The 25,876-nt window shown below is 43.8% G+C and overlaps 1 protein-coding gene across 2 annotated transcripts; it reads left to right on the plus strand.

Moving 5' to 3' along the window:
* Window positions 1-261: 261 nt before the first annotated feature.
* LOC143765824 (uncharacterized) lies at window positions 262-22,648 on the plus strand. Of its 2 annotated transcripts, none has more exons than XM_077252894.1 (13): window positions 262-438; window positions 8,454-8,525; window positions 11,605-11,694; window positions 14,359-14,425; window positions 15,089-15,167; window positions 16,246-16,312; window positions 16,710-16,858; window positions 17,474-17,762; window positions 19,377-19,443; window positions 19,691-19,769; window positions 19,884-19,950; window positions 20,313-20,461; window positions 20,772-22,648. In XM_077252894.1, the coding sequence occupies exons 1-13, from the start codon at window positions 349-351 to the stop codon at window positions 21,088-21,090; spliced, it is 1,584 nt and encodes a 527-aa protein (XP_077109009.1). In that variant the 5' UTR covers window positions 262-348; the 3' UTR covers window positions 21,091-22,648. The 2 variants fall into 2 exon arrangements, with proteins under 2 accessions (XP_077109009.1, XP_077109010.1); XM_077252895.1 differs by lacking the exon at window positions 262-438 and adding an exon at window positions 905-1,062 and having other exon boundaries at window positions 20,772-22,646.
* The last annotated feature ends 3,228 nt before the right edge of the window (window positions 22,649-25,876 follow it).

Raw genomic sequence — 25,876 nt, forward strand, 5'->3', positions numbered from 1 at the left:
GGTGACACATTATAGAAGGTCTCCAGGAAAGATAAGATAAACAGGATACGTCAACTGTATTCAATTAGATTAATCATATTTTTTTTTTAAATGAGGTAAGTGTGGACAGGACCTATAGACTGAAAATACTAACCAGGTGCATTAGAAGAATGACAGGTCAGTGGATAGCCTCTTGTTCACATTTTCAAGGTCACAATCAGACCTTTTTTTACTGTAAGAATAAATTCACTAACAGCTGTGGACTTTGCCTTTAACTGAAGCTGAGCAGGAAGGTGCTGTGAGTTGTGTAACCCGAGATTTCGTCCGTTCTTTACTTTCATTTTCTATTAAAACTGCGTTGTAAAGCAAATGGCCAACAAATTTAAGAAAAGTGTCTCTCCCCAAACTTATGTACTCCGGGAAGAAAGAACTGGAGAACAGAAAAAGCAAAAAAATCAGGTAAAGTGGAGCTTAGAGAATACTAATGGGTGAGACATGTGGGGTGGGTCTGCTCCACATGGGGTACAGGGTCCCTCGTGTGTATTCTATGGGTAACTGATTACAGCAGTGGCTTCCTGGCTGAATGCCACTCAGTTACATACTTTTTTTTCAGTGAAGTATTGCCAATAAATTATGTTCGGTACACACTATGGGTCTCATCATTGAGGGCAAGAGCAGAGATCTCTGACTATGGCTTTCCAGCAGCTACAAAACTACAACTTCCAGCATGCCCTGACAGTGGGCCTTGTAGTTCTGTAACAGTTGGAGATCACTGGATTATGTTCGCTCATTATTATACAGTCAGATCTGATCATCAGCTCCTCCAACTCTTGTGTAATTTACGTTTACGAGAATCAGGTTCCCAGGAAATGATGCTTTGTGTATATCTCTGTGTAGAGTCCAAGCTCACATTCCCCGTTACTAGTCATTTATGTCTGGGGAGTGGCGGAAAGTGCAAACAGCTCAATTTCTGCACTACACAAAACTGCGCCTCACCAGGGCTGAGCGTCATATAGCGCTGCTACACTAATAACCTTTTCTGGAGAAGGGATCGCTGGAGCAGAAGTAGGGATTTAGAAAATGGTAAGTAATGAAAAAAACTCTCCGAAAGAATTTCGTGCCCTACAACATTCTCTAGATTTATTACACAAAGTATTGGTGTATGGATGTGTCAGTGATGAGATTGTGTGCGGGATGCATAAGCTTAGGAGTTGGTGAAAATGGCACAGATTACCCCAAATTTACCAAGAGGTGGGAAGAACTTACCAATCGAGTCTCGAAAATAAGAGTTGCCTTTCTGAAGAGCATTGCTCATATAAAAGGGGGCGGCGAAATAAATTAAGAATCCATATATTAATATCAGAACTGACCAGGCCACCTAAATGTCTGCAGCAGTGTACCCGCCACGTACCCACTTTCTTCAGGGACACATTATATGGTGGGTGGTGACAGCACAAGTACAGGTTATAAAATATTTTTTTTTTAAAAAGGGAAGGAAGAAATATACAAAGAAAACAAATAACACTCGAGCTAACGGAATAGGAAAGGGAAAGCCAACACAAGCATGTATGAGGTGAACAGGTTTGAGGCCACCTGGTTCAGGTTAGGTGGGTATTTGGGTTGTTGACAGGCGGGATTCCTGCTCTTTCCCTGATCTACAATGCAGTCGAGCAGGTAACCTTCTCCTAAGATCCACCAAGCCCAGGCTTGGCCATCAGACGCCAGATAGAGAAGTCTTCAATCCACAGAACATATTGCCACTGCTCCAGATCTCAGTGGCGGTATGGTTCATACCACTTCATCCAATGCTTGGCATCGTGGTTGGTGATGTGAGGCTGCTCTGTCATGGAAACCCATGCTGCGAAGCTTCAAGTGGACATTTTTAATGCTGATGTTAATACAAGAGGAGGTTTGGAGTCTGCAGGTACCGAGTCAGCAGAGCGTTGGCAACTTTAATCCACTATTATCCTCGGCAAACCCCTACGTCGTCTTCACTTTGTGGCCGAGTTGCTCGGTTCCTCTGCTCTTCAATAATATCACTCTCTGGTGATGGAGGAATATTTAGGAATGAAAAACTGACTTGTTAAATCGGTGACTTCAATTACAGGACCTCGCTGGTATTGAGGGGGCTCTTTACTTACTGTGACTGAATGGTTCTGTCTAAAGTCAGATAGCGAGGGGCTACATGTTATACAGCGGGAGCAATAGGGATGAATGAAAAAACAAAGTTCAGTTAAGTGATGTGTCCTTGTACTTTTGCCCACATAGTTGAGATATATGCGATGATTAACAATTATATATACCGTGTTTATCATCCGTGCACCTACTACAAGGAAGTTCAGTTCATTATCGATGCTGGACTCTGCCCTCTTTCTGTACTGCACAATTACCATTAAAGAAATGCAGATTTATTGCAGTCCTTCTATAGGTGGAGTTGGTTACCAAAAGAAGAAACACAATACTTGTAGCAGTCAGTCATTAATGTCAATCTTTCCTGACAGTATCACATTAGGCTATGTGCACACAGAGGGATTATTTTAATAAAATAATAAATGACAAGTTTTCGGGTGGAAACCACATCAGAAAATGAAAACCCTCAAACCAATGAACATGAACGTCAAAGTGATTTTACAATAAATAAAAAAATAGGAAGCTAGCTATGTGCACACAGCGTCCTTATTCTGGCTGAGTTTTCCTTCACAAGACAGCTTCTGCAAAAAAAAGTTTTTTTCCTGAAACTGATCCGCCAGCGGTTTTGCCGTAGTTTTTGACATGGCTCCTCATCCAGCATTATTTCCCTTATTAAGAGCGCAGACAGCTTTTGAGAGGAAGCCACCTGAGGAATGAATATACAGTATTACTTATTTTAACTACTCCAAGTTTCCAAACCCTGATGCTTTTAAAAGAGGTAATAAAAGACACAGTCGTTTTGGCATTACTGTGGATTATGTCCATGCAATTTTGGGAAATTCACATTTAGGTTCTTCAGTGTTTCCCACATTTGTATGTAAGAAACTGGGGACCAATCATAGGAAGGGTCCTCCAGATCAGCAGAAGTGGAGTCTCACAAAATATAAAACCCCTATGGAATGTCCAGTGTCAGACTGAGGTTTTAAGGGCCCACCAGTAACATTGAATCTAGGGTCCCACTGTTCAGCTACATGCAAACATCACCTACAACTAGTACATAGTTACTTATGCTTCTACATGCTCTTAAACAAATTAGTTGGTACAATGAATGATTATATGATGCCTTTTTCTTTAAATAATGAATCAAGAGTATTAGCACTCCTTCAAGGGGGTCCACCGGGGAATTTACCTACTCTTCTGTGAGCCTGAGTAGGCCCAATACTGATAGTGGCATATACAGAGGTTCCCATAGTAAAGATCAAAGTGGGACCAAAATTATTTGCTGGATTTTGCTACAAAGGGCAGAAGATCTCAGAAATTTCTAATTCCACTCAATCCTCCGCAGTCAATTTTCACCCAGGACAAGGATAATCATTGCAAGTGAGGGTATAAATTTTGAGAAAAATAGAATTTATTTGTACATATTATCCCTATTAAATCCATATTCATGACTGACAGCCCAACTATACATGGTGTGTAAGCAGTTGTACTGTACAGGCCAATCCATGTGGATCAGACAGATTTCCAATAAAGCCTGTTTTTTACAAGATGCTGCAAGCCTTCTGTTTATCAGCTGGTAGCTTTTTGTGCACATTAGCTCTGATAAAAGTAAGAAAGGCCAAACATACATTTTTTTAAAAAAATTAACTTATCACAAAAAAATTATATTGGTAGCCAAAAATAAAGAAGGCTGTTCAACCACAAAATGTGCAAAATTTCTTAAGTGTCCAGTCATTTAAGACCAGAATATTCAGTAAGGGGTTAAATGGGTCAAGTCCCAAAACGCTATTAACCCTCACATATAGGGTTAATATGCAGGTTTATAGTCTTTTAATGTTGTCTTGCCACCTTACTGAAAATTAAGTATATTCCAACCGCCGGCTTTCAGTCATGGAGGCAACTGTAAGCACTCTGACAGCTCGTTCTGCAATGTATCCGTGCAGAAACAGTTGTCAATTGAAATCCCTGAAGAGCCCTTGCAGGATGTGCCATTAATAAGGAGAGACTGCCATCTTCTGGCTAGGCGAAATCGAGCAGAACCGAATGGTGCTGGAAGATTTGCATGGGGAGTGATTTTGTGTGCTGAACCTGATCAGATGACTCACAGGAAGGACTTCCTGGATATAAAAGCCTTGGGTGTCAAACCACAGACAGATTTGGCACTAGAGAAGAGAGCAGAGCAGATGCCCTCCAGGGATGTCGCCGAGGCCAGCGTAAGGGTATATTTCCACGGTCAGTAAACGCTGCGGGTTTGATGCTGCGTACAGCCGCAGCATCAAACCCGCAGCGTCCAGATGTTACAGCATAGTGGAGGGGATTTCAAGAAATCCCATCTCCACTATGCGTTAAAAGGTGCCCGTGGCTCCCTGCGTAAACGGACATGAAGAGCGTCTTTCCAGACCGCAGCATGTCTATTTATGTTGCGGAGACACTCAGTCTCCGCAACATAAATTTCCCATTCACTATCATGTGTAAAACCGCATCATTTTTATAGTCACATGCACAGTAAGTGCGGAAACGCAGCTTACTACGCATGTGAAGTAATTTAAATAATGTCTTCCCTTCTGCCACAGCTGGATCTTCGCATCCACTGCAGTTATCGCGATGAGATCAGCTGACCGCGAGAACTACCATGCACGTGACAGCCGGGGTTATCTCCGGTCAATAGCAAAGTTCTCACGGTCAGCTTATCAGCTGATCATGAGAACTGTAGTGCAGGTGACCGCTGGAGACCGAGTTATCTCCGGTGGTCATCTACAAGCTCTGCTGTGTCTGGGTGTCAGGCTGGATGGTGGCATAATGCTACCATTCAGCCAAAGGCATCCAGATGTAGCAGAGATGGACTCGTCGTGGGACACTCTGTAAATGGACTGCATCGGACAAGGAGTATTTGTGTTGGTTTATTATTTATTTTTTGCAGGAGATCGAGGGATTCGGGGATTAGGCGATGTTGTAAGTATGGTTAATTAAGATTATTAAAAAACTTTATTCTGGCCGTGTCTTTATTTACCATATAACTATAGGATTAGTAATGGATAGGTATCTTATAAACTCTTCTCCATTACTAATCCGTGGGCTTGATGTCACCGGACAATACAAAGATGACATCAACCCCACAAATATTACCCCACTTGCCACCGCTACAGGAAAGTGGGAAGAGCCGGGTAAAGTGCCACAATTGGTGCATCTTCGGATGTGCCAGTTGCGGGGTAGCTGCGGGCTGCTATTTTTAGGCTGGTGAGGGCCAAAAACCATGGGCCTTGCCAGCCTGAGAATACCAGGCCATAGCTGTCTGCTTTTTCCTTGGCTGGCTAACAAAAATAGGGTGACCCCACGACCTGTTTTTGGAGGGGATCCCACTATTTTTGCTAGCCATCCAAGGTAAACAGACTGCTGTGGCCTGGTATTATCAGGCTGGTAAGGTTCATGGATATTGGATCCTTACCAGCCTGAAAATTCCAGTCCCAGTCATCTGCTTTACTCTGGCTGGTTAACATATAGCTGGATCCCATGCTATTTTTTTTTTAAATCATTTATTCATTAAAAAGGAGGGGACCTCTATCTGTGCTTTCCTCCATTTTCTGTGTCATGTACGACCGGCTGTGTCACAAGATTCACTGTTATGTACATTAGTACACATGCGTAGTAAGCTGTGTTACCGCACTTAATACGCATGTGACTAGGAAGATAATGCAGTTTTACCACATCTAATGAAAGTGTATGGGTAATTTACGCAGTGGAGATGGAGCGTCTCTACTACATAAATTGACATGCTGCGGTCTGGAAAGAAGCGCCGCATGTCCGTCTCTGCGGGTGAGCCGCCGGCATTGGTGCACACATAGTGGGCATGGGATTTCATGAAATCCCATCCACTATGCTGTAACAGCTGGACGCTGCAGGTTGGACGCTGCATATGTACACAGCATCCAACCTGCACCGTTTACTGACCGTGGATATCCCAATATCCTGCAAACAGGAAATCACTTTTTTTTCCTTCCCAGAAGCCAACTTTCGATTAGCTTTATTTCACTTGACAAAAAAACGCATGCAATGAAAAAATGCATCAAAACCTCAGGTAAAAAAATGCGTCAAAAACGCAGGTGACCTGCCAGTGACCTCAGATGCAGATTTGGTGCAGATTTTACCTGCGTCAAATCCTGAGCAAATACTGAGCCATTCCTGACCGTGGAAACATACTCTAACAGGCCTCAGGGAAAAGAGTACAAGAGCAAGATATCTTTCTGACAAGGCCTGGATTCCACACAGTAGAAATCCAAGTTCCGTCTGTGTTACTCGGGACCAGGATTCATGCCCCACGCCAGTAAAGCTCAAGAGACCAGACGTCGCCCGTCAAGAGCCAAGGCCTGGTCCACTTCTGTCCAATCCTGAGATACTTCCTTTGACGGTCAAGCCGAGAAGATCTGTGAGGAGACTGCAACTGGCAGGACATGCCTGCAATTACGGAAGGACAGTGCGTGTGAGCAGGGCCATCACTTCCAGCTACCCCCTACGGTAGCGGGGGTCGGCTGGGATTAGGGTCACAGGTAGGGAGGGAGCTGGTTGGGGCTTGGGAGGCTCAACGTGCTTTGATAGACTGCGTCAAATAGAGACTTGCAGCCTAGCGGTAAAACCCGGTGGCCCCAATATGGCCAAAATTGCAGCGAGAGAAATTACATGGTGGCTCCCATGACTGGGCACACCACCGTTGTGAACAGAACATTGATGTTAGATGCAGAAAGACTTCCTTTGCTTTTCCAAGTTTACTGTTATCTGTTTGAATGTTAATCTGCCTAATTACTAACACTAATTGTTTAGAGTTAATTTAAATCACTGTATATAAATAGAATTACAACTATCTCTGACGGTTCCTGCCTCGTGGCTCTGTGCGTTGCATCCAGACAGCAGGTCACTGTGTAGTGAGCAGTGACTGTACACTCCGGGCACGCCTGTATGACTGAGAGCCAGTGGCTCCCAGGAGGAATAAAGTTAATTTCCTCACAGTAGCCCACGCTTTCACTACAGCGGCTGGACAGCATTTTCAAAAAGAATCCGGAGAGTGAAGACCCACCCACCCTCCCCAGTTTCTGGTTGTTGGTAGGTTGGATTAACGTGTGGGGAATTTTTTATTTACAAGTATCTTTTAAGGGGTTGTTTATTGTATATATATTATTAAAAAGAAAATTTGTTTACAAGTGGAGCAGGGTAAAAAATGTAAGTGAATGATGGATGTTTTAGTAGATTGAGAAGAGCGGTACTTCGTCACAGTGGCTAGGTTGGCGGGGGTGGGGTTCTTGGAATTGACGCTGATTCATCGGGGAAGCAATTGTGAGTAAATTCCAGACAGTTAAAATGAGGTGGGGTTGATCTGGCATTCGGATATGGGCTCTGGACGGGGTCTTACCCTGGGAGCTTTGGTGGTTAGTCTTCCCTGAATGGGTTGTTTGGTGCCCTCGAGCTGGTGGTTTACGGCTGAGGGTAACATGGTGGTTGAAGTTCGTTGGCTATTGCTAAATAAAAGCCAGATTTCTTTAGCTCCAGGAACCCTCCCCTCATTTTAGATATTGTATCAATAATTGCTATGTATTTGTTATTTGTTATTGTTTGTTAATATACTGGCCGCTGTGGCCAATATTATTCAAAGAACTGATGAATAATGTTTTTATTTTCAAGGGGTATAATGGTCTACAGGTTGGGTGCAGAAAGGGGGGCAGTTGGCAGTTGCGAGGTAAGAAACCCGCATTTGCTGTCATGCCACGGCTCCTGTGCAGGCTACTGATTTGCCCTGTTGAGGGCAGAGCACAGTACTGCAGTGCGCAGGCGCTGGGCCTCTCTGACCTTTCCCTGCGCACTGCAGTACTTTGCTCTGCCCTCAACAAGGCAGACAACGTACGCCTGCGCCGGAGCCACGGCAAGAAGACAAGAAGAGGACGTCATCATATGAAGATGGGAGGCCCCGGACCGCGACGCCCATCGGACCCGGACCGCCCCTGGGTGAGTATAATCTAACCTCTTTTTCTCATCTTTCAGGTTACATCGGGGGCTTATCTGCAGCATTACAGAATGCTGTAGGTAAGCCCCTGATGGCGGTGGCCTTAGCGTATAGGTGAAAATTGGGGTGACAGATTCCCTTTAACCTACAAATTTAGAGGTTGTCCAGGTTGGGATGAAAGTCTGCAGTCATTCCATGTGCTGTGCATGCAGGATTCAGAAGTCTGCAATCACGGTTAATAGCTTTTGGGGACATAACAGGTTCACTTTTAGGTTTTATTGTGGGTTTTTCTCTATTTCTTATTGCCATTTTACTTTTGAAAACTTAAATTTAGATTCTTCTCTATCTCCCACAGAATCATTCAAGAGATCAGGGACCAGACGCAGCAAAGGACCTCCAGAGGGACAGAGGAGCATATTCACAAAATGTAAGACCCCTATGGTAGACCTGATATTGACAGTAGCATATATGCAGGTTTCAGTGGCAAAGATTAAATCCCCCACCCATGTTATGTTGTTGGATTTAGCCACCCTGGGCAGAAGAGACAAGAGAAGGATGTGCCATAAGCATGCCCAGTGGCGTTATAAGTTGTGAGGGCCCCCATGTATCTTGTGTATAACGGACAGTTTCGATTTAGTGTTGTGCTTCAGTTTATTGTAAGCACATTCCAAATTATTAAAGCCTGTGCCACAATTTAAGTCTGCCTGTAGTCCAACTGGGAATGTCCCTTTTAAGCAAATTTACTTAAAGGGGTTGTCCACTATTAGGACAACCCCTTTTGAATCTGTATGTTTGCCCACATGAAAATCGGACATCCAGTGGAAGTGAGAGCTGCAGCTGACCACTCACTTCTTCTTCATTACTAATACATCCATCCGAAGGTGTGGACAGTGACAACAGCTCTGATTGGGCGCAGGGCTCAGGTGTCGTAACAACTGCACATGAGTCCCGGAAACACGAGTGCCACCACCGCTGCAATGGCGCCAGCATGGAAGGTGAGTGTGCTGTAGGTGTTTTTATTTTCAGAGGTGCAAACATTCAGAACAAGAAGGGGTTGTTCTAGTAGTGGAAACCCCCTTTAAAGAGTAACCGCCATTTTGAAGACAGATTATTACATTACTGAGAGAGGAGATGACAGCTGCCGCTGATAGGAATCTATCTAGATAGGAGGGGTAAGAGGAGGGAGGAGCTCTGCCTGTAGCTCCTCCCATCTACATAGAATTGTATCCTTAGTAACTGTCATCTCCTCTCTCAGAAAGTCTGTCTTCACTGAATACGGATTTTACCTCCGAATTGAGAGTCCTGCTAATGACTGATCTATTCTGGCAGAGAAAGAAGCTGATTTCTCTGATAAGATATATTACAATTCTGACCACTGTCCCTTTATGAGGCTATAACTCTGGAACGTTTCAACGGATCTTGGCGATTCTGACAATGTTTTCTCGTGACATATTGTACTTCATGATAGTGGTAAAATTTCTTCGATATAACTTGCATTTATTGGTGAAAAAAAAAGGAAATTTGGTGAAAAGTTTGAAAATGTCATCATTTTTCAAACCTTGAATTTTTATGCCCTTAAATTACAGAGATATGTCACACAAAATACCAAATAAGTAACATTTCCCACATGTCTATTTTACATCAGCACAATTTTGGAACCAAATTTTTGTTTTGTTAGGGAGTTATAAGGGTTAAAAGTTGATCAGCGATTTCTCAGTTTTACAACACCATTTTTTTTTAGGGACCACATCACATTTGAAGTCATTTTGAGGGGTCTATATGATAGAAAATACCCAAACGTGACACCATTCTAAAAACTGCACCCCTCAAGGTGCTCAAAACCACATTCAAGAAGTTTATTAACCCTTCAAGTGCTTCACAGGAATTTTTGGAATGTTTACAAAAAATTAACATTTTTTTTCACAAAAAATTTACTTCAGATCCAAAATTTTTTTATTTTCCCACATGAGAAATTGGACCCCAAAAGTTGTTGTGCAATTTGTCCTGAGTACGCTGATACCCCATATGTGGGGGTAAACCACTGTTTGGGCGCATGGCAGAGCTTGGAAGAGAAGGAGCGCCGTTTGACTTTTTCAATGCATAATTGGCTGGAATTGAGTTCGGACGCCATGTCGCTTTTGCAGAGCCCCTGATGTGCCTAAACAGTAGAAACCCCCCACAAGTGACCCTATTTTGGAAACTAGACCCCAAGGAACTTATCTAGATGTGTGGTGAGCACTTTGAACCCCCAAGTGCTTCACAGAAGTTTATAACGTACAGCCGTGAAAATAACAAATCATATTTTTTTCCACAAAAATGTTATTTTAGCCCCACATTTTGCATTTTCATAAGGGTAACAAGAGAAATTGCACCATACAATATGTTGTGCAATTTTCCCTGAGTGCGCCAATTCCCCATATGTGGAGGAATACTATTTTTGAGGCACAGTGCAAAACTCAGAAGGGAAGAGGCGCCATATTGGAGTTCAGATTTTGCTGGAATGGTTTGAGGGTGCCATGTCACATTGAGAGAGCCCCTGAGGTGCCAGAACAACAGAAACCCCCTATATGTGAATTCATTTTACAAACTACGCTCCCCAATGAATTCATCTAGGGGTGCAGTGACCATATTGACACCACATGTGCTCATAGAATTTTATACCACTGGAGCGGTAAAGAAAGAATGAATTATATTTTTACCACTAAAATGTTGTTTTAACCCCAAGTTTTTAATTTTTCTAAAGGCTTATAGGAAATTTTTTACAAGAAACTGAGTTCCATTTTTTCCTGAGTGTGCCGATACCCTGCATGTAATCAGGAAATATTTTTCAGGCACAGTGCAAAGCTCAGAAGGCAGGGAACGCCAGATTTTGCTGTTATGGTTTGCAGGTGCCATGACCCACTGGGAGAGCCCATAAGGAGCCAGAACAGTAGAGGCAGCTGAATCGCTGGCAGGAGTGGTCTATGAGCGTTCTGTGCTGAGGAAGAATGGCGCTGTGCACAGCAGCAACTACCTGCCTGTTAGTGCTTAGGCACTTTTTTTGTTTTTAACAAAGTCCCGGATATCCCCCCTTTAAGGGGTTAAACTTTTATAGGGACTTTTTTTTATCCCGTTTTTACATTTTATTTCTGAAAACTTAAATTTAAGTTCTTCTTTAGTTCCGCCATATTTATGCAAGAGATGAGACACAGCAAAGAACCTGCAGAAGGACAGAATGGAGACTCATAAACCGAAAGACCCCCATGGTATGCCTGGTACTGACAATGCTATGCACAGGGATTCCCATTGTAAAGATTGAGCTTTCTCACCCGTTATGCTGCTGGGCTGTGTCACTCAAAGCAGAAGAGCCCAGAAATGTACACCTGATTCTGCACAGTCACTGCTCTCCCAGAGGAAGAAAATAAAATGAGGCTGATCACTACTTCGAATGCTTAAATTGCTGATTTTTGTAGCTTATATTTGTGAACATGTAACTTATTCTTTTTTTTCCCCTTGTATCCTCTTAGCAAGTCAGACCAAGACCATCTTCTTACTCAGCATCACTAGGAAACTGTTTTAGTGGTGACAACCATGAAGGTGATGATTATTATCAGAGGGTATGTTTTATAAGATTATCTCCCTTTCTAAAATTTTTGTGAGACAACAAAGATACCTACAGACAGTCCCAAATTTTGGGGAAGGAGGGTCTGTACGTAATAGCTGACAGTCAAGTGAGCATATGGCCAACAGTTGTTGAAGATGTGCTAACACCTTAATGGGGAACCTTACTTTCAAGCAACTTTTGAGAATAAAGAGTCGTGTGTATACATAAGGGAAAACACTATTTCTGACAATTCCATGACATGTATTCTACATTTTCACCATTTTTCCCTTTGCAGGCTCTATCTCTTAGGGTACCGTCACACAGTCACACTTTGATCGCTACAACGGCACGATCCGTGACGTCGCAGCGATCGTATGAGTATCGCTCCAGCGTCGTAGACTGCAGTCACACGTTGCAATCACGGCGCTGGAGCGATGCCGAAGTCCCCGGGTAACCAGGGTAAACATCGGGTAACTAAGCGCAGGGCCGCGCTTAGTAACCCGATGTTTACCCTGGTTACCAGCGTAAAAGTAAAAAAAAAACAAACAGTACATACTCACATTCCGGTGTCTGTCCCCCGGCGTCTCAGCTTCTCTGCACTGTGTAAGCACCATAGCCGGAAAGCACAGCGGTGACGTCAGACGTCACCGCTGTGCTCGCTTTCTGGCTGGCCGGCGCTCACAGTGCAGAGAAGCTGAGACGCCGGAGGACAGACACCGGAATGTGAGTATGTACTGTTTGTTTTTTTTTTACTTTTACGCTGGTAACCAGGGTAAACATCGGGTCACTAAGCGCGGCCCTGCGCTTAGTAACCCGATGTTTACCCTGGTTACAAGCGAACGCATCGCTGGATCGCTGTCACACACAACGATCCAGCGATGTCAGCGGGAGATCCAGCGACGAAAGAAAGTTCCATACGATCTGCTACGACGTACGATTCTCAGCAGGATCCCTGATCGCTGCTGCATGTCAGACACAGCGATATCGTATGGATATCGCTGGAACGTCACGGATCGTACAATCGTAGCGATCAAAGTGTGACTGTGTGACGGTACCCTTAATTTGCAATTGACTCTGAGCTGATGAATGAAGAATAGCTGATGATGTCTCCTAAACAGAGCACATCATACATAGAGGGATTATTGCTATTCATTCCTTAGTGAGCACACAAAAGCAACAGCATCATGGAGGAAAAAATACAGTAGTACTGAGCAGTGTAGATAAGAATCTACCTCTGATGTGAGGTAAAACTCTTGTTAAAAAGCTCAGCAGATCTTTCTGTGTGTTCCTCTGCCTGTTTTCTCCCTCCTCTCTCTACATAAATCCGTGGTCTCTAACCTTTCTTACCCTGAGAGCCACATTCAGTTCTGAGAGGTGGTCACAAACCACATTCTATACAAAGAAACTCATTTGAATTGGCCAAAGATAAAATAATAATGCTGCAAGTGTAATTTTATAAAGTACTTATACCCTAAGTGCCACTTTATTGAGTGGTAATTTCCTCAGTACCCTCTTAAAAAGTAATAAAGGCCCATATAAAGGCCTATATCCTTAAACTGCACGTACTTTCGATTTATGTCAAGTTTGTTGAAAGCAGTTCCATCTTAAATTCCCTGTCACCCAGAGGGCTCCCTGTCTTCCAACTTTCCAATCTGCCAAGCCTTGAAAAAAGCAGGAAAACCACCTCAGTAAAGGCCCCGTCTCACATAGCGATTTACCAACGATCACGACCAGCAATACGACCTGGCCGTGATCGTTGGTAAGTCGTTGTGTGGTCGCTGGGGAGCTGTCACACAGACCGCTCTCCAGCGACCAACGATCAGGGGAACGACTTCGGCATCGTTGAAACTGTCTTCAACGATGCCGAAGTCCCCCTGCAGCACCCGGGTAACCAGGGTAAACATCGGGTTACTAAGCGCAGGGCCGCGCTTAGTAACCCGATGTTTACCCTGGTTACCAAAAAAAAACAAACAGTACATACTCGCCTTTCGGTGTCCAGGTCCCTTGCCGTCTGCTTCCTGCTCTGACTGAGATCCGGCCGTACAGTGAGAGCAGAGCGCAGCGGTGACGTCACTGCTGTGCTCTCACTTCTCACTGTACGGCCGGCAGTCAGTGAGAGCAGGAAGCAGACGGCAAGGGACCTGGACACCGAAAGGCGAGTATGTACTGTTTGTTTTTTTTGGTAACCAGGGTAAACATCGGGTTACTAAGCGCGGCCCTGCGCTTAGTAACCCGATGTTTACCCTGGTTACCAGTGAAGACATCGCTGGATCGGTGTCACACACACCGATTCAGCGATGTCAGCGGGGCCTCAACGACCAAAAAAAGGTCCAGGCCATTCCGACACGACCAGCGATCTCGCAGCAGGGGCCTGATCGCTGGTACGTGTCACACATAGCGAGATCGCTATGGAGGTCGCTGTTGCGTCACAAAACTTGTGACTCAGCAGCGATCTCGCTAGCGATCTCGCTATGTGAGACGGGGCCTTTAGTCTATAGACCAGGAATTCTCATAGATAAGGAATACTTGCTAGTTTAATAAAATGCTTACACATGGACACAAACTTCTCTTCTGATTTGGGTTTCAATAAAGCTAGCAGTGGGTTAGCATTTTGATTTTCTTGCCGATGATGCATTGCTGCATAGTTTCTTTGTTACATCATTGTTCTTCATCTCAGGATACGACTTCAACCTTAACACCAAATCTGGATTTCTATCAAAACAAAAAGCCCTTCAAGCCAAATGGTCAGTGTGGGCCGGTGGGCCAAGTACTGTAGTATAAGTTCTATTCAGCCATAGCTTAGTTACCGTATATAACTGCCAATATTGCTGCTATCGGGTTCTCATCCAAGATACTAAGTAGGAAATCTTCCAAGTTCTGTAGTTAAAAATCCATGTAGTATTCTTAGGCTATGAACACATGTTGCATCTTTTAATGCGTTTTTTTAATGCTGCGTTTTACAGTACCAGCAAAAGCTAGCAGATTTCAGAAATCTCATGCACACACACTGGGTTTTTTTCCTGACTGATTTGGAAAATTGTGGCGTTTTTGCAAACTGCAGCATATCACATTTTTCAGGGTTTTTTTCAGCGTTTTTTCACCTATAGAAAGCAATGAGTAAGTGAACGCAGCAAAAAGCGCAGATATCAGGGTTTGCTCCATTTTGGTGCAAAAACCTAATGAAGTTGCATCATGTTTTTTGGGGGACACTAAACTTTGTCCACATGCACAAGAGCCAATAAAAATGCAGCAAAACCTGTTTTTTTGTAAGCAGCTTCTTTACTGCCAAGAAAGCAAGTTTTGCCTGCAGAAAAAAAACGCAACGTGTGAAGATAGCCTTATGTGGTTTACTGTGCTGCGGCCATCATAGGCTAGATGTAAAGTGTGACCCAGACTTTGTCTCACAGGGGTGCACATCGATGAGTTACTTACTAACTGGAGAACTGACTATGACAGATTGGAGAGGAATCATTCCTACATCCAGTGGTGAGTTATCCAACTAACATCTCTTTCCGTTTTTTTGTTATACTAAAAAACTTGTAAAATAACAGACATATAAAATACAAATGGATAAAAATGGCCGTCAGAGACATAAAAAAAATAAAATTGTCTGCTTCTTTGTGGAAACAAGACAGACACACACATGTGAGCAAGGCCTAAGTGTTAAGGTACCTTCACACGAAACGACTTTGTAACGATATCGCTAGCGATCCGTGACGTTGCAGCGTCCTCGCTAGCGATATCGTTTCGTTTGACACGCAGCAGCGATCAGGATCCTGCTGTGATGTCGCTGGTCGTTGAATAAAGTCCAGAACTTTATTTGGTCGTCCGATCGCCGTGTATCGTTGTGTTTGAAAGCAAAAGCAACGATACCAGCGATATTTTACACTGGTAACCAGGGTAAACATCGGGTTACCAAGCGCAGGGCCACGCTTAGTAACCCGATGTTTACCCTGGTTACCAGCGTAAAAGTAAAAAAAACAAACCGTACATACTCACCTGCGCGTCCCCCAGCGTCTGCTTCCTGACACTGACTGAGCGCCGGCCCTAAAGTGAAAGTGAAAGCCGCTGTGCTGTTAGGGCCGGAGCTCAGTCAGTTTCAGGAAGCAGACGCTGGGGGACGCGCAGGTGAGCATGTACTGTTTGTTTTTTTTACTTTTACGCTGGTAACCAGGGTAAACATCGGGTTACTAAGCGCGGCCCTGCGCTTAGTAACCCGATGTTTACCCTGGTTACCCGGGGACCTCGGCATCGTTGGTCGCTGGAGAGCGGTCTGTGTGACAGCTCCCCAGCGATCAAACAGCGACGCTGCAGCGATCGGCATAGTTGACGCTATCGCTGCAGCGTCGCTTCGTGTGAAGGTACCTATAGTCTTTTCTGTAAATTTAGAATTACTTTCATGAACCAGGAAAACTGTAGTTTTCCCCCTTCCCCCAACTGCAGGGCATGTCATTGTAGACTGACACAGATGGAGGTGGTCTACTGCTGTTTCATACCTTATCCCAATGCTTTGACCACATGAACTTACTTCTAAGTTTTACGCTTTCTTCTTTTTCCATTGTAGGCTTTTTCCACTAAGGAAACCGGGTCAAAATCAAAGTGCCAAGCCACTGACCACAAATGAAATCCAGGTACCTGACACTAACATAGTGATCATCTTCTGGCTCAGACATAGCCTGGGTCCCAAAGCACAATCTGTACCAGTAATAATTCCATTACCAGCTATCGTATTCATATGTCATGGAAGGGACTTAAATGAATATTCTCATTTCATACATTTAGGCATATTAATAAACTATGCCATACATGTCTGACGGTTGCAGGTCTAATATTAACCCAAGAATCAGGTTCCCCAAAACCCCCATCTTGTTTCCACTGAATAGAGCACTTGGATTGTTTTTCTTCAAAATTTCCATTAAAGTGAAAAGAGTGAGATCCACATGCGACCACTTCTCCATCACTCCCTAATGCTACGCCACTGCCCCCATATTCTATCAAATATTGACTAATTCGGAAATGCTTTCTCAGATGATGAAGAAAGACAGTGAAGTCAACAAGAGGTTTCTCGAGGCATACAATCTCATGCTGGGATTTTATGGCATCAAACTATTGAACAGCAAAACTGGACAGGTGACAAAAGCAGACAACTGGAGAGAGAGATTTGAAAACTTGAACACGTAAGTAGGCATACTCCGTATTATCCTCTTATTCATTGTCCTCCCATATTCTGCGTCTTTCCAACGCCGGTTTTTATAAGAAAAAAAATACTTTTTTCATCAGAGAGCTCGATCAGATGTTCATCCATTTTTGGTCCAAGTGTCCATTCTTAACATCAGTGTACGCAAAAATTAAACTTCCAAATTTCTCCTACACATTAAAACTATATCCCGTTCCCGTTCATATGAATGGGCAAGTTTGGTCTGTAACTTGGATGAAAAACAGATGTGTCTCCAGTATTTTTTTCTGACACTTGGTCTGCAAAAAAATATGAATATGAACAGGTGAACAGCCTACTAGAACACAATAGGTATATGTGCTATCTGTAGAAAAACAGATATAACACATATTTCATTTTCACTCTTCCTCGTCTGTTTTTCTGTTTCCTCTCTTCTCTCATATTAATCGGAAATTCATACCAAATTATGAGCAGACTTCTAGATAGCCTCAGATGTAGAAGTATTGCACGGGAGGGGCGGCATCTCAGCCCCGTGCAGCAGCATGCATGTTACAGGCAGTGTGCAAATGTCCCAACTCCCTAAAATAAAGACAAAGTAGTTTCTCTTTGTTTACAGTCACAGCCACAACAACCTGCGGATCACCCGCATACTCAAGTGTTTGGAAGAGATGGGATACAATCATCTCCAGATCCCTCTGGTCCAGTTTTTCCTGCATGAGACCTTGGTTGGACATCACCTACCCAATGTGCAATCAAGCGCCCTAAAACATTTCATGTTCACTGTGAAAGAAGAGCAGGCGCACAGAAAGCTGGAGACCTTCGTCCAAGAGAAGTATAAATCTAAGGACAGATGGGCAAGTGAAGAAGCCAAGAAATTCCAGAAATGGGAAACTCGTACCTCCAAAGTTGGTGGATACTTTTGACCCAAAGCCTTCTCTTTGCTGTTTAAATATCCCTCATTTTGATCTGGTTGATTTTTATTATTACATTTACTATGTTAATCCAGCAATTATCTGTCTAGTTCCTATCTTTAATTCAGATGCAACATAATTTTTTCATGATTTGGTGAAATTTGGATTTTTAAAAATTTCTATGATGATTTTGTGCTAATCTGTAAATTAAACTAATCAAGCCTGTAAATATGCAGTAAGGAATGAAACGTAAGTGTCTGTGTGTCTGTCCAAAAGATTGGGTGAGTAGGAGTGAAGAGAAGTCAACAAGTACAGTGGGTACGGAAAGTATTCAGACCCCTTTACATTTTTCACTCTTTGTTTCATTGCAGCCATTTGGTAAATTCAAAAAAGTTCATTTTTTCTCATTAATGTACACTCTGCACCCCATCTTGACTGAAAAAAAAAAAAACAGAAATGTAGAAATTTTTGCAAATGTATTAAAAAAGAAAAACTGAAATATCACATAGGCGCAGTCAAAGAAGGGTATACCTCCCAGCTTTTTAAATATAGGGGGATATGTATTGTGACACACAGTTATTTTGCCCGTACTGAATCCGCTTAGTGTTGTCACCCACTATTATATCCCTTCCATGGCCCCTGTAGATTATGATACTCCTTTCATGGCCCCCTTAGTCTATGATGCCCCCAAAATGCCCCCACACAGAAGGATGTTCCCACATTCTTTCAACTACATAGTAAGATGGTTACCCCCCACACTGTTTGATAGTTCACCTACTGGCCCCCATGCAGTATTATGTTCCCCCCACAAAGCCCCATGTACAGTACGATGGCCCCCCTACACAGCCCCACATAATGTATAAAGTCCTCCCTCAGCCTACCCACAGAATGATGGTCCTCCTTAGCCCTCCTCCCACACATTGAAAAATCTACAAGCTCATGAAAATCAATCATTGCTGTAGGGTTTGGGGTAAGGGCAGGGGCAGCATACACATTGGGAGATCATGGAGAACAATAGTCAAGGGAGGCTGATGTTACCAGACCTCTTTTCTCTGAATCATCACTGAAGAAGAGGAAGCGTGATGAGATCATCCTTAAACAGATGGAGCCTGCCAGTATGAAACATCATGCTTCAACTCTAGACCACCAGGGATAGACAACAAAGTATATTGCTGTTCTTATAGACCAACAGGAATGTCTTCCATTAACCCCTTTCCCACCCTAGACTGGCAGGAAGATTATTGTTAAAGGGAACCTGTCAGGTCGGATAATGTTATTTACCTTCAGATATGGGGTCAATCTGATCGATGACTGTGCGACTAAAAGCCGGCAGCTCCCTGGAGGAACAAAGTTAATTTCTCCCTGGAGCTGCCCTCTCAGTACAATGACTGGATATCTTTCTAATGCTATTAACCTGCAGAATAACCCCATATCTGTAGGTAAATATCGTTATCCGACCTGAGAAGTTCACTTCAACCAATTCCACTACTTTACCACTCTAGATTCTGAAGCATGTTAAATTTCATTGGATCTAATCGTGGAAGTCAATTTGGGTTTCTTGTCCATTATGCAAACTTGCATCATTTCTTTGTAATTTTTCTTCCGTAGGATAAGACTTCATACCGTACACCTAATCTGGATTTTTATCAAAACAAGGAGCCCTTCAAGCCAAATGGTCAGTGTGGATCAATTGTTCAGTGGCCCATTTAGCCATTGCTTAGTTACATATGTTTCTCAGTGTGCTTCATGATCACTAATATGGCTGAAGCTGGGTTGTCACCCAGATTTCCCAGGATCCTGAATGGGAAATCCTCCCTTGTTATGCAGTTAAAAATCCATACAGTCTTCGTATGTGATCTTCTGTGCTGCATTGTGGCTATTATAGGATGGATGTGAGGTGTGACCTGGTCTTTGTCTCACAGGGGTGCACATCGATGTGCTACTTACTAGATGGAGAACTGACTATGACAGATTGGAGAAGAATCGTTACTACATCCAGTGGTGAGTTTATCCATCCAGCAGTTGCTTAGGGACATCCATATGGTAGCCATTATAATTCCTATACTTGGCTTGGGGCCTTTTTTCCCATATTGTATCTTTCTTTTTCCATTGTAGGCTTTTTCCACTACGAAGTCAAGGTATTAATTCAAGTGCTATACCACTGACAGAAGATGAAATCCAGGTACCTGACACTGAAATACTGACCATCTTCTTGCTCAGACATAGCCCTGCACAGTTTGTACAGGGCCCTCCTCTATTAAATTCTTATGCGGGCCTTAAAGGGTTATTGCCATCTCATTTATGGCATGCCCATGGGTATGAAAGATACAGGTCACGTCTCTGTTACTTTCATCTATTTTGACCCCCCTGAATGCCTTCTTGCGGCCACCATGAATGCACTGCCATATCCATTCTCCATTCACTTCTAGAAGAGTTAAAAAATGGCAGCCAATCTTTCAAATTTCCATGCAACATCCCCCCATATAGCTATGCCACTGTTCATACCATCTATGCAGCACTGATAAATTCTGAAATCCATTCTAGATGATGAAGCAAGACAGAGAAGTCATGAGCAGGTTTAGAGCGGCATACAAGCTCATGCTGGGATTTTACGGAATCAAACTCCAGGATCCTGACAGTGGAAAGGTGACGAAGGCAGAAAACTGGAGGGAGAGATTTCGGAACTTGAACAAGTAAATAGACCTACTGCTTATTATCCTTCCATTCTCTGTCCGCCTTCATTCTACACATTTCAGTCTTCATCCCTCTAATTTCTGTTTTCTTTCCCCTTAAATCTATCAAAAGTTTATACCAATTTGTATGCAGAGTACTAAAAAACTGTAGACACAGGACTAAGGGACAGGAGATTCTGCAGCTGAGCCCTTCGTAGCGGCAGGCATGTCACAGGCAGAGGTCATATTTGAGCTCACTGTAAGGACTGGCTCTTTTCTGTCCCAACCTCCAAGATATATAGACATACAATATTTTTCTCTTTGTTTACAGTCATAGCCACAACAATATGCGGATCACCCGAATACTCAAGTGTTTGAGAGAAATGGGTTACAGTCACTTCCAGGCCCCACTGGTCAATTTCTTTCTGCAGGAGACCTTGTGGGACGGTCATTTACCCAACGTAAAACAGAGTGCACTGGACTACTTTATGCCCACTGTGAAGGACACACAGGAGCACAAAAAACTGAACGACTTTGTCCAGGAGACCTGCAAACCCAAAGAGAGACAGGCCAGTGGAGAAGCAAAGAAGGAACAGATATGGAGAAAGCATACCCCACTTGCTTTATGGAAGGGCAGTTCACGCTTTTAATTTAAAGTTTTTCTGTCCCTCTTTGTCCATTTCTTGTCCCACTTTTTTGACCTGTGAATAAATTTGTCAGGAGGAAGAAGGAACATCCTCCCAAAAAAGATTCATTTATTTTATAAGAATATAATTCTAAATATGATGCTGTTATGTGCCGTGTAACATGATTCTCGGCATTATCTCACACGTAGAAGGTAGGTTAGCAAAGGGTGAGAAATGAGTCAAGCCTAGATAGCTGGAGGAGCTGTGGAGCCAAGAAGGAAGTTAAATCCTGGGTGTAGTGAGTAGGAGTTTGTGAGTAGTGAAGTGAAGAAAGTAACAATGCAAGACCATATACAAGTGTGTGTGTGTTAAAGATGTATTCCCATCTCCAAGATTCTATCCCAATATGTAGGCGGTGTAATAATAATAATTTTAGCAAATACCTCCAATTAGAAATGTAGTATAGTTTTTTTGATTGCCTATGTCTCTTTCCTCTTGCGCAGGCATTGCAGGACCTTAGGTATTCATGGTTACAACCATTCACAACTAGCTGTCACTTCATCAGTGGCTGTAACCATGGATCCCCAAGGTCCTGCAATGCCTGCATAAGAGGAAAGACATAGCAAATCAGAAAAACTACACTACATTTCTAATTGGAGGTATTTGCCAAAATTATTATTATTACACCTCCTACATATTGGGATAGGATCTTGGAGATGGGAATACCTCTTTAAGGAGGAGATGCAGATACACAAGTAGCATGCCAGCAACTAGATTTAGTAAATGGTAGGAATACCTGAATAGAGTAGGGAATTCAGGTGACCTTGGGTGTGAGAGAGAAAGCGAGAGAGTAAACTATAGAGTTCAGCTTCTAAAGTATGGAGCCGGAAGTCTTAAAGAGGTAGCCATGGATTTAGTGGGAACCCAGAGACGGCACAGTGCAATAGACTGAGGCTGATGTGTAAGTCAGACCTGGGAGCAATGTTGAACACATACTCAGCTTGCCATGCTAGGGGACAAGTACTCTAAGGGAGTGAGCTGTGGAAGAGGTGAGATAGTGATGGAGAGCCCTGTTCAAGTCTACTGTATTACTGTAATGTTGTTCTCAAGATATGTGCCACTACCTGCCACCATAAAGTATTAATCTCTCTATTGTGCAGAAGATGCTAAAGTCAAGATTGATGCCGACTACTGTACCTCCTGTACATATTCTACATATCCCTTCAGCAAACAACCGTTTAGTTTTGTAGTCCTGATTGTCTCCTTCCTTATGAGATTCTTGGATCTTAGTTTGCTGTGTCATCCAGCTTTATGCCATCTGGAAGTGAATCCGAAGAAAGGAACATCTTTAAACACACACACCCAGGGGCTTATTACATTTGTGTTCAGGGCCACAGTATTACACCTCAGCTGGAAAATTCCCTTACATCATTACATTGATACAGAAATTGTTAGTCTGTTGCCCACCTGTATATTAGACCCCACATTTTATATTATTTCATGAATTGATGCAATTTAAATGTAAACTTATTTTCAGATATTTTTTTTTGCTATTCTGTAAATTAAAACTATTCAATCACATAAATATGCAGTAAGGGATGGATGTTTCACATAATAAACCATAAGGCATCGTTCAGACATCTGTGTTTCACGCACACATTCTATCCATGTCTTTCATGAATAGAGAGCATACTGTCATGATCCAGTCCGGGTTTTGAGTCCTGTCTGCCCTTTTTCCAGCGCTGATCATGTCAAGGGTTAACTTTTCCTGACCTCGTTTTCTGTTCAGGTCTGCTATTTCTTTGTAATGATTATAAGGGATAACTCAGGAGACTCTTTGCATGGAACAAGACAACTACAGGACACAGTTTTATAAGTGGTAAAGTCTATATTATCACACAGTGATTTAAACAGGTGCAGCGAGAAACTGAAGTCCACAACACTTGGTGTAAATATAAACGCAGCTTAACAGTCTATAGGAAACTTCAGAGGAAAGTGCAATCACGCAAAAAGTCTACGAAGCACAATTATTCTTGAGGATACTTGACATGAATACATACCTGCCAACTTTTGAAGATGGAAAAGAGGGACAAAGTTTTCGGCAAATTTTCGGCCACGCCTCTGACCACACCCATTCATAATTAGTCACACCCATATCCACGTCCCAACCACACCCATTTAGCACTGCTGATCACACTGTTTCATATACAATAATTCTAAACAAAAAAATATGGCCACACAGTGCTCCATACTGTATAATGGCCACACGATGCTGCATACTGTATAATGACTGCATATGATGCTCCATACTGTACATTGGCTGCACATGATGCTCCATACTGTATAATGGCCACACATGATACTCCATACTGTATAATGACCGCACATGATGCTCCATACTGTATAATGACCGCACATGATGCTCCATACTGTATAATGACTGCACATGATGGTCCATACTGTATAATGACTGCACATGATGCTCCATACTGTATAATGACCGCACATGATGCTCCATACTGTATATTGGCTGCACATGATGCTCCATACTGTATAATGGCCACACATGATGCTCCATACTGTATAATGACAGCACATGATGCTCCATACTGTATAATGGCCGCACATGATACTTCGTACCATATAATGGCCACACATAGCTACTCCTACACACGCGGCTGTGCTCCGTACACTTTGCACACACGGCACCGCTACGTACACACGCGCTCCGCTCCATACACCTCATACACATTCAGCTCCGCTCCATACACCTCGCACACACACGGCTCCGCTCCATACACCTCACACACACACGGCTCTGCTCCATACACCTTGTACACACACGGCTCTGCTCTATACACCTCGTGCACACACGGCTCTGCTCTATACACCTCGTACACACACGGCTCTGCTCTATACACCTCGTACACACAGCTCTGCTACATCCACCTCGTACACACATTGCTCCACTCCATATACCTCGCACACACATGGCTCCGCTCCATACACCTCGTACACACATGGCTCCGCTCCATACACTTCGCACACACACATGGCTCCGCTCCATACACCTCGTACACACACGGCTCTGCTCCATACACCTTGTACACACACGGCTCCGCTCCAAACACCTCGCACACACACGGCTCCGCTCCATACACCTCGCACACACACGGCTCCACTCCGTACACCTCATACACACACGGCTCCGCTCCATACACCTTGCACACACACGGCTCTGCTAAATCCACCTCATACACACATTGCTCCGCTCCATACACCTCGCACACACACGGCTCCGCTCCATACACCTCGTACACACACAACTCTGCTCCATACACCTCGTACACACATGGCTCCGCTCCATACACCTCGTACACACACGGCTCTGCTACATCCACCTCGTACACACATTGCTCCGCTCCATACACCTCGCACACACAAACGGCTCCGCTCCATACACCTCGTACACACGGCTCTGCTCCATACACCTCGCACACACACGGCTCCGCTCCATACACCTCACACACACACGGCTCTGCTACATCCACACTGTACACCTGACCCCACACAAGGCATCATCGACTACTCAGTGATCTGCATCTGTCGCTCTGCAATAACACAGCAGTGAGCACTGAGCAGCCGAGGCAAACAGGGAGGCTGTGAGTGTGTCCATCCCTCCCTGCTCAGCCCCACTCATTCCACGTACCTCAAAGGAGCTATGCTCAAACTAGAAGTGTCCCCTCTCTCTCCCTCTCTGAACAGTGACGCTGGGAGACTAAGGAACACACGAAGGGGAAGGGGCGTGGCCTAACAAAAGGGGGTGTGACGGAGTTTCTTCTGCTGTGTCCAGGATGAGAGTGTCCTGCGCTGGACAGCGGGGCAAAGCATGAAATCCGGGACACTCCCACATAATGAGGGACGGTTGGGAGCTATGCAAATAAGTCCTTGGTAGTCCAAACACAGATAGATATGCTTATAAGACAGCTCAAATGCTCAAATAATATCTTAGCACAATCAGTGAGGCCTGGGTAAAAGTCTCAGGTTTAAGCAGAGCAGCAACAGCTCCAGCAAATGCAGATGGAAACAAACACAAGCAGCCAGATGGAGGATTACTGGAAACCGATGTATGCAGCAGAAACTCAGAGCTGAGTAGCAGGATCTCCACACAGGTTCACAGGAGCAGGTGCAGAGCCAGGGAGTCGCCAGGGTGGAGCTGGATGCAAGGCAGAATACTCTACACAGACTAAAGCTGGGGTGGAGTTATATAGCAGGAAGACACAGTGCACATGAGACCAAAGACACCATCTTGGAAAAGGGCAGTAATGCACAAAAGGTAATCAAAAAGTTCAGAGTCCTGACATTCTTCTTACTGCGTCCTGCAGGCCATGTCAGTTATATTTTCTGCCTACGGCATGAGTATCTGACTCTGGTAGTACCCTGATTGGTCCTGACATTACTCCCTCCTTAGAAGCGGCCTCAGGACGATCCTGGACCTGGTTTCTCAGGGAATCTTTGATGAAAACGAGAGATCTTCTGTTGGGCATTGATTTTTCCAAAGGTTCCCAAGAGTCTTCCTCAGGGGGATATCCCTGCCATCTTATAAGATATTGGAGCCGATTCCTACGAATCCTGCAATCAATAATTTCCTCCACCACAAATTGTTCTTGCCCATCAATCACCACAGGCTGCGGAGGTGGCACAACACGTCCCTGGAAGCTATTAGGAGATACAGGCTTTAGTAAAGATACATGAAAAACTGGGTGTACCTTCATAGTCCTAGGCAGCTTCAGACGGCAGGCCACAGAGC

The sequence above is a fragment of the Ranitomeya variabilis genome, chromosome 4 (assembly GCF_051348905.1).
Source record: "Ranitomeya variabilis isolate aRanVar5 chromosome 4, aRanVar5.hap1, whole genome shotgun sequence".
Classification (NCBI taxonomy): domain Eukaryota; kingdom Metazoa; phylum Chordata; class Amphibia; order Anura; family Dendrobatidae; genus Ranitomeya; species Ranitomeya variabilis.

Bases quoted from the DNA above. Each gene is read 5' to 3' on its own strand.
- LOC143765824 (XM_077252894.1), top strand. From the start codon at position 349: ATGGCCAACAAATTTAAGAAAAGTGTCTCTCCCCAAACTTATGTACTC. The intron at 19,951-20,312 runs GTACCTGACACT...AATCCATTCTAG, and splicing joins TGACAGAAGATGAAATCCAG to ATGATGAAGCAAGACAGAGA. The intron at 20,462-20,771 runs GTAAATAGACCT...CTTTGTTTACAG, and splicing joins AGATTTCGGAACTTGAACAA to TCATAGCCACAACAATATGC.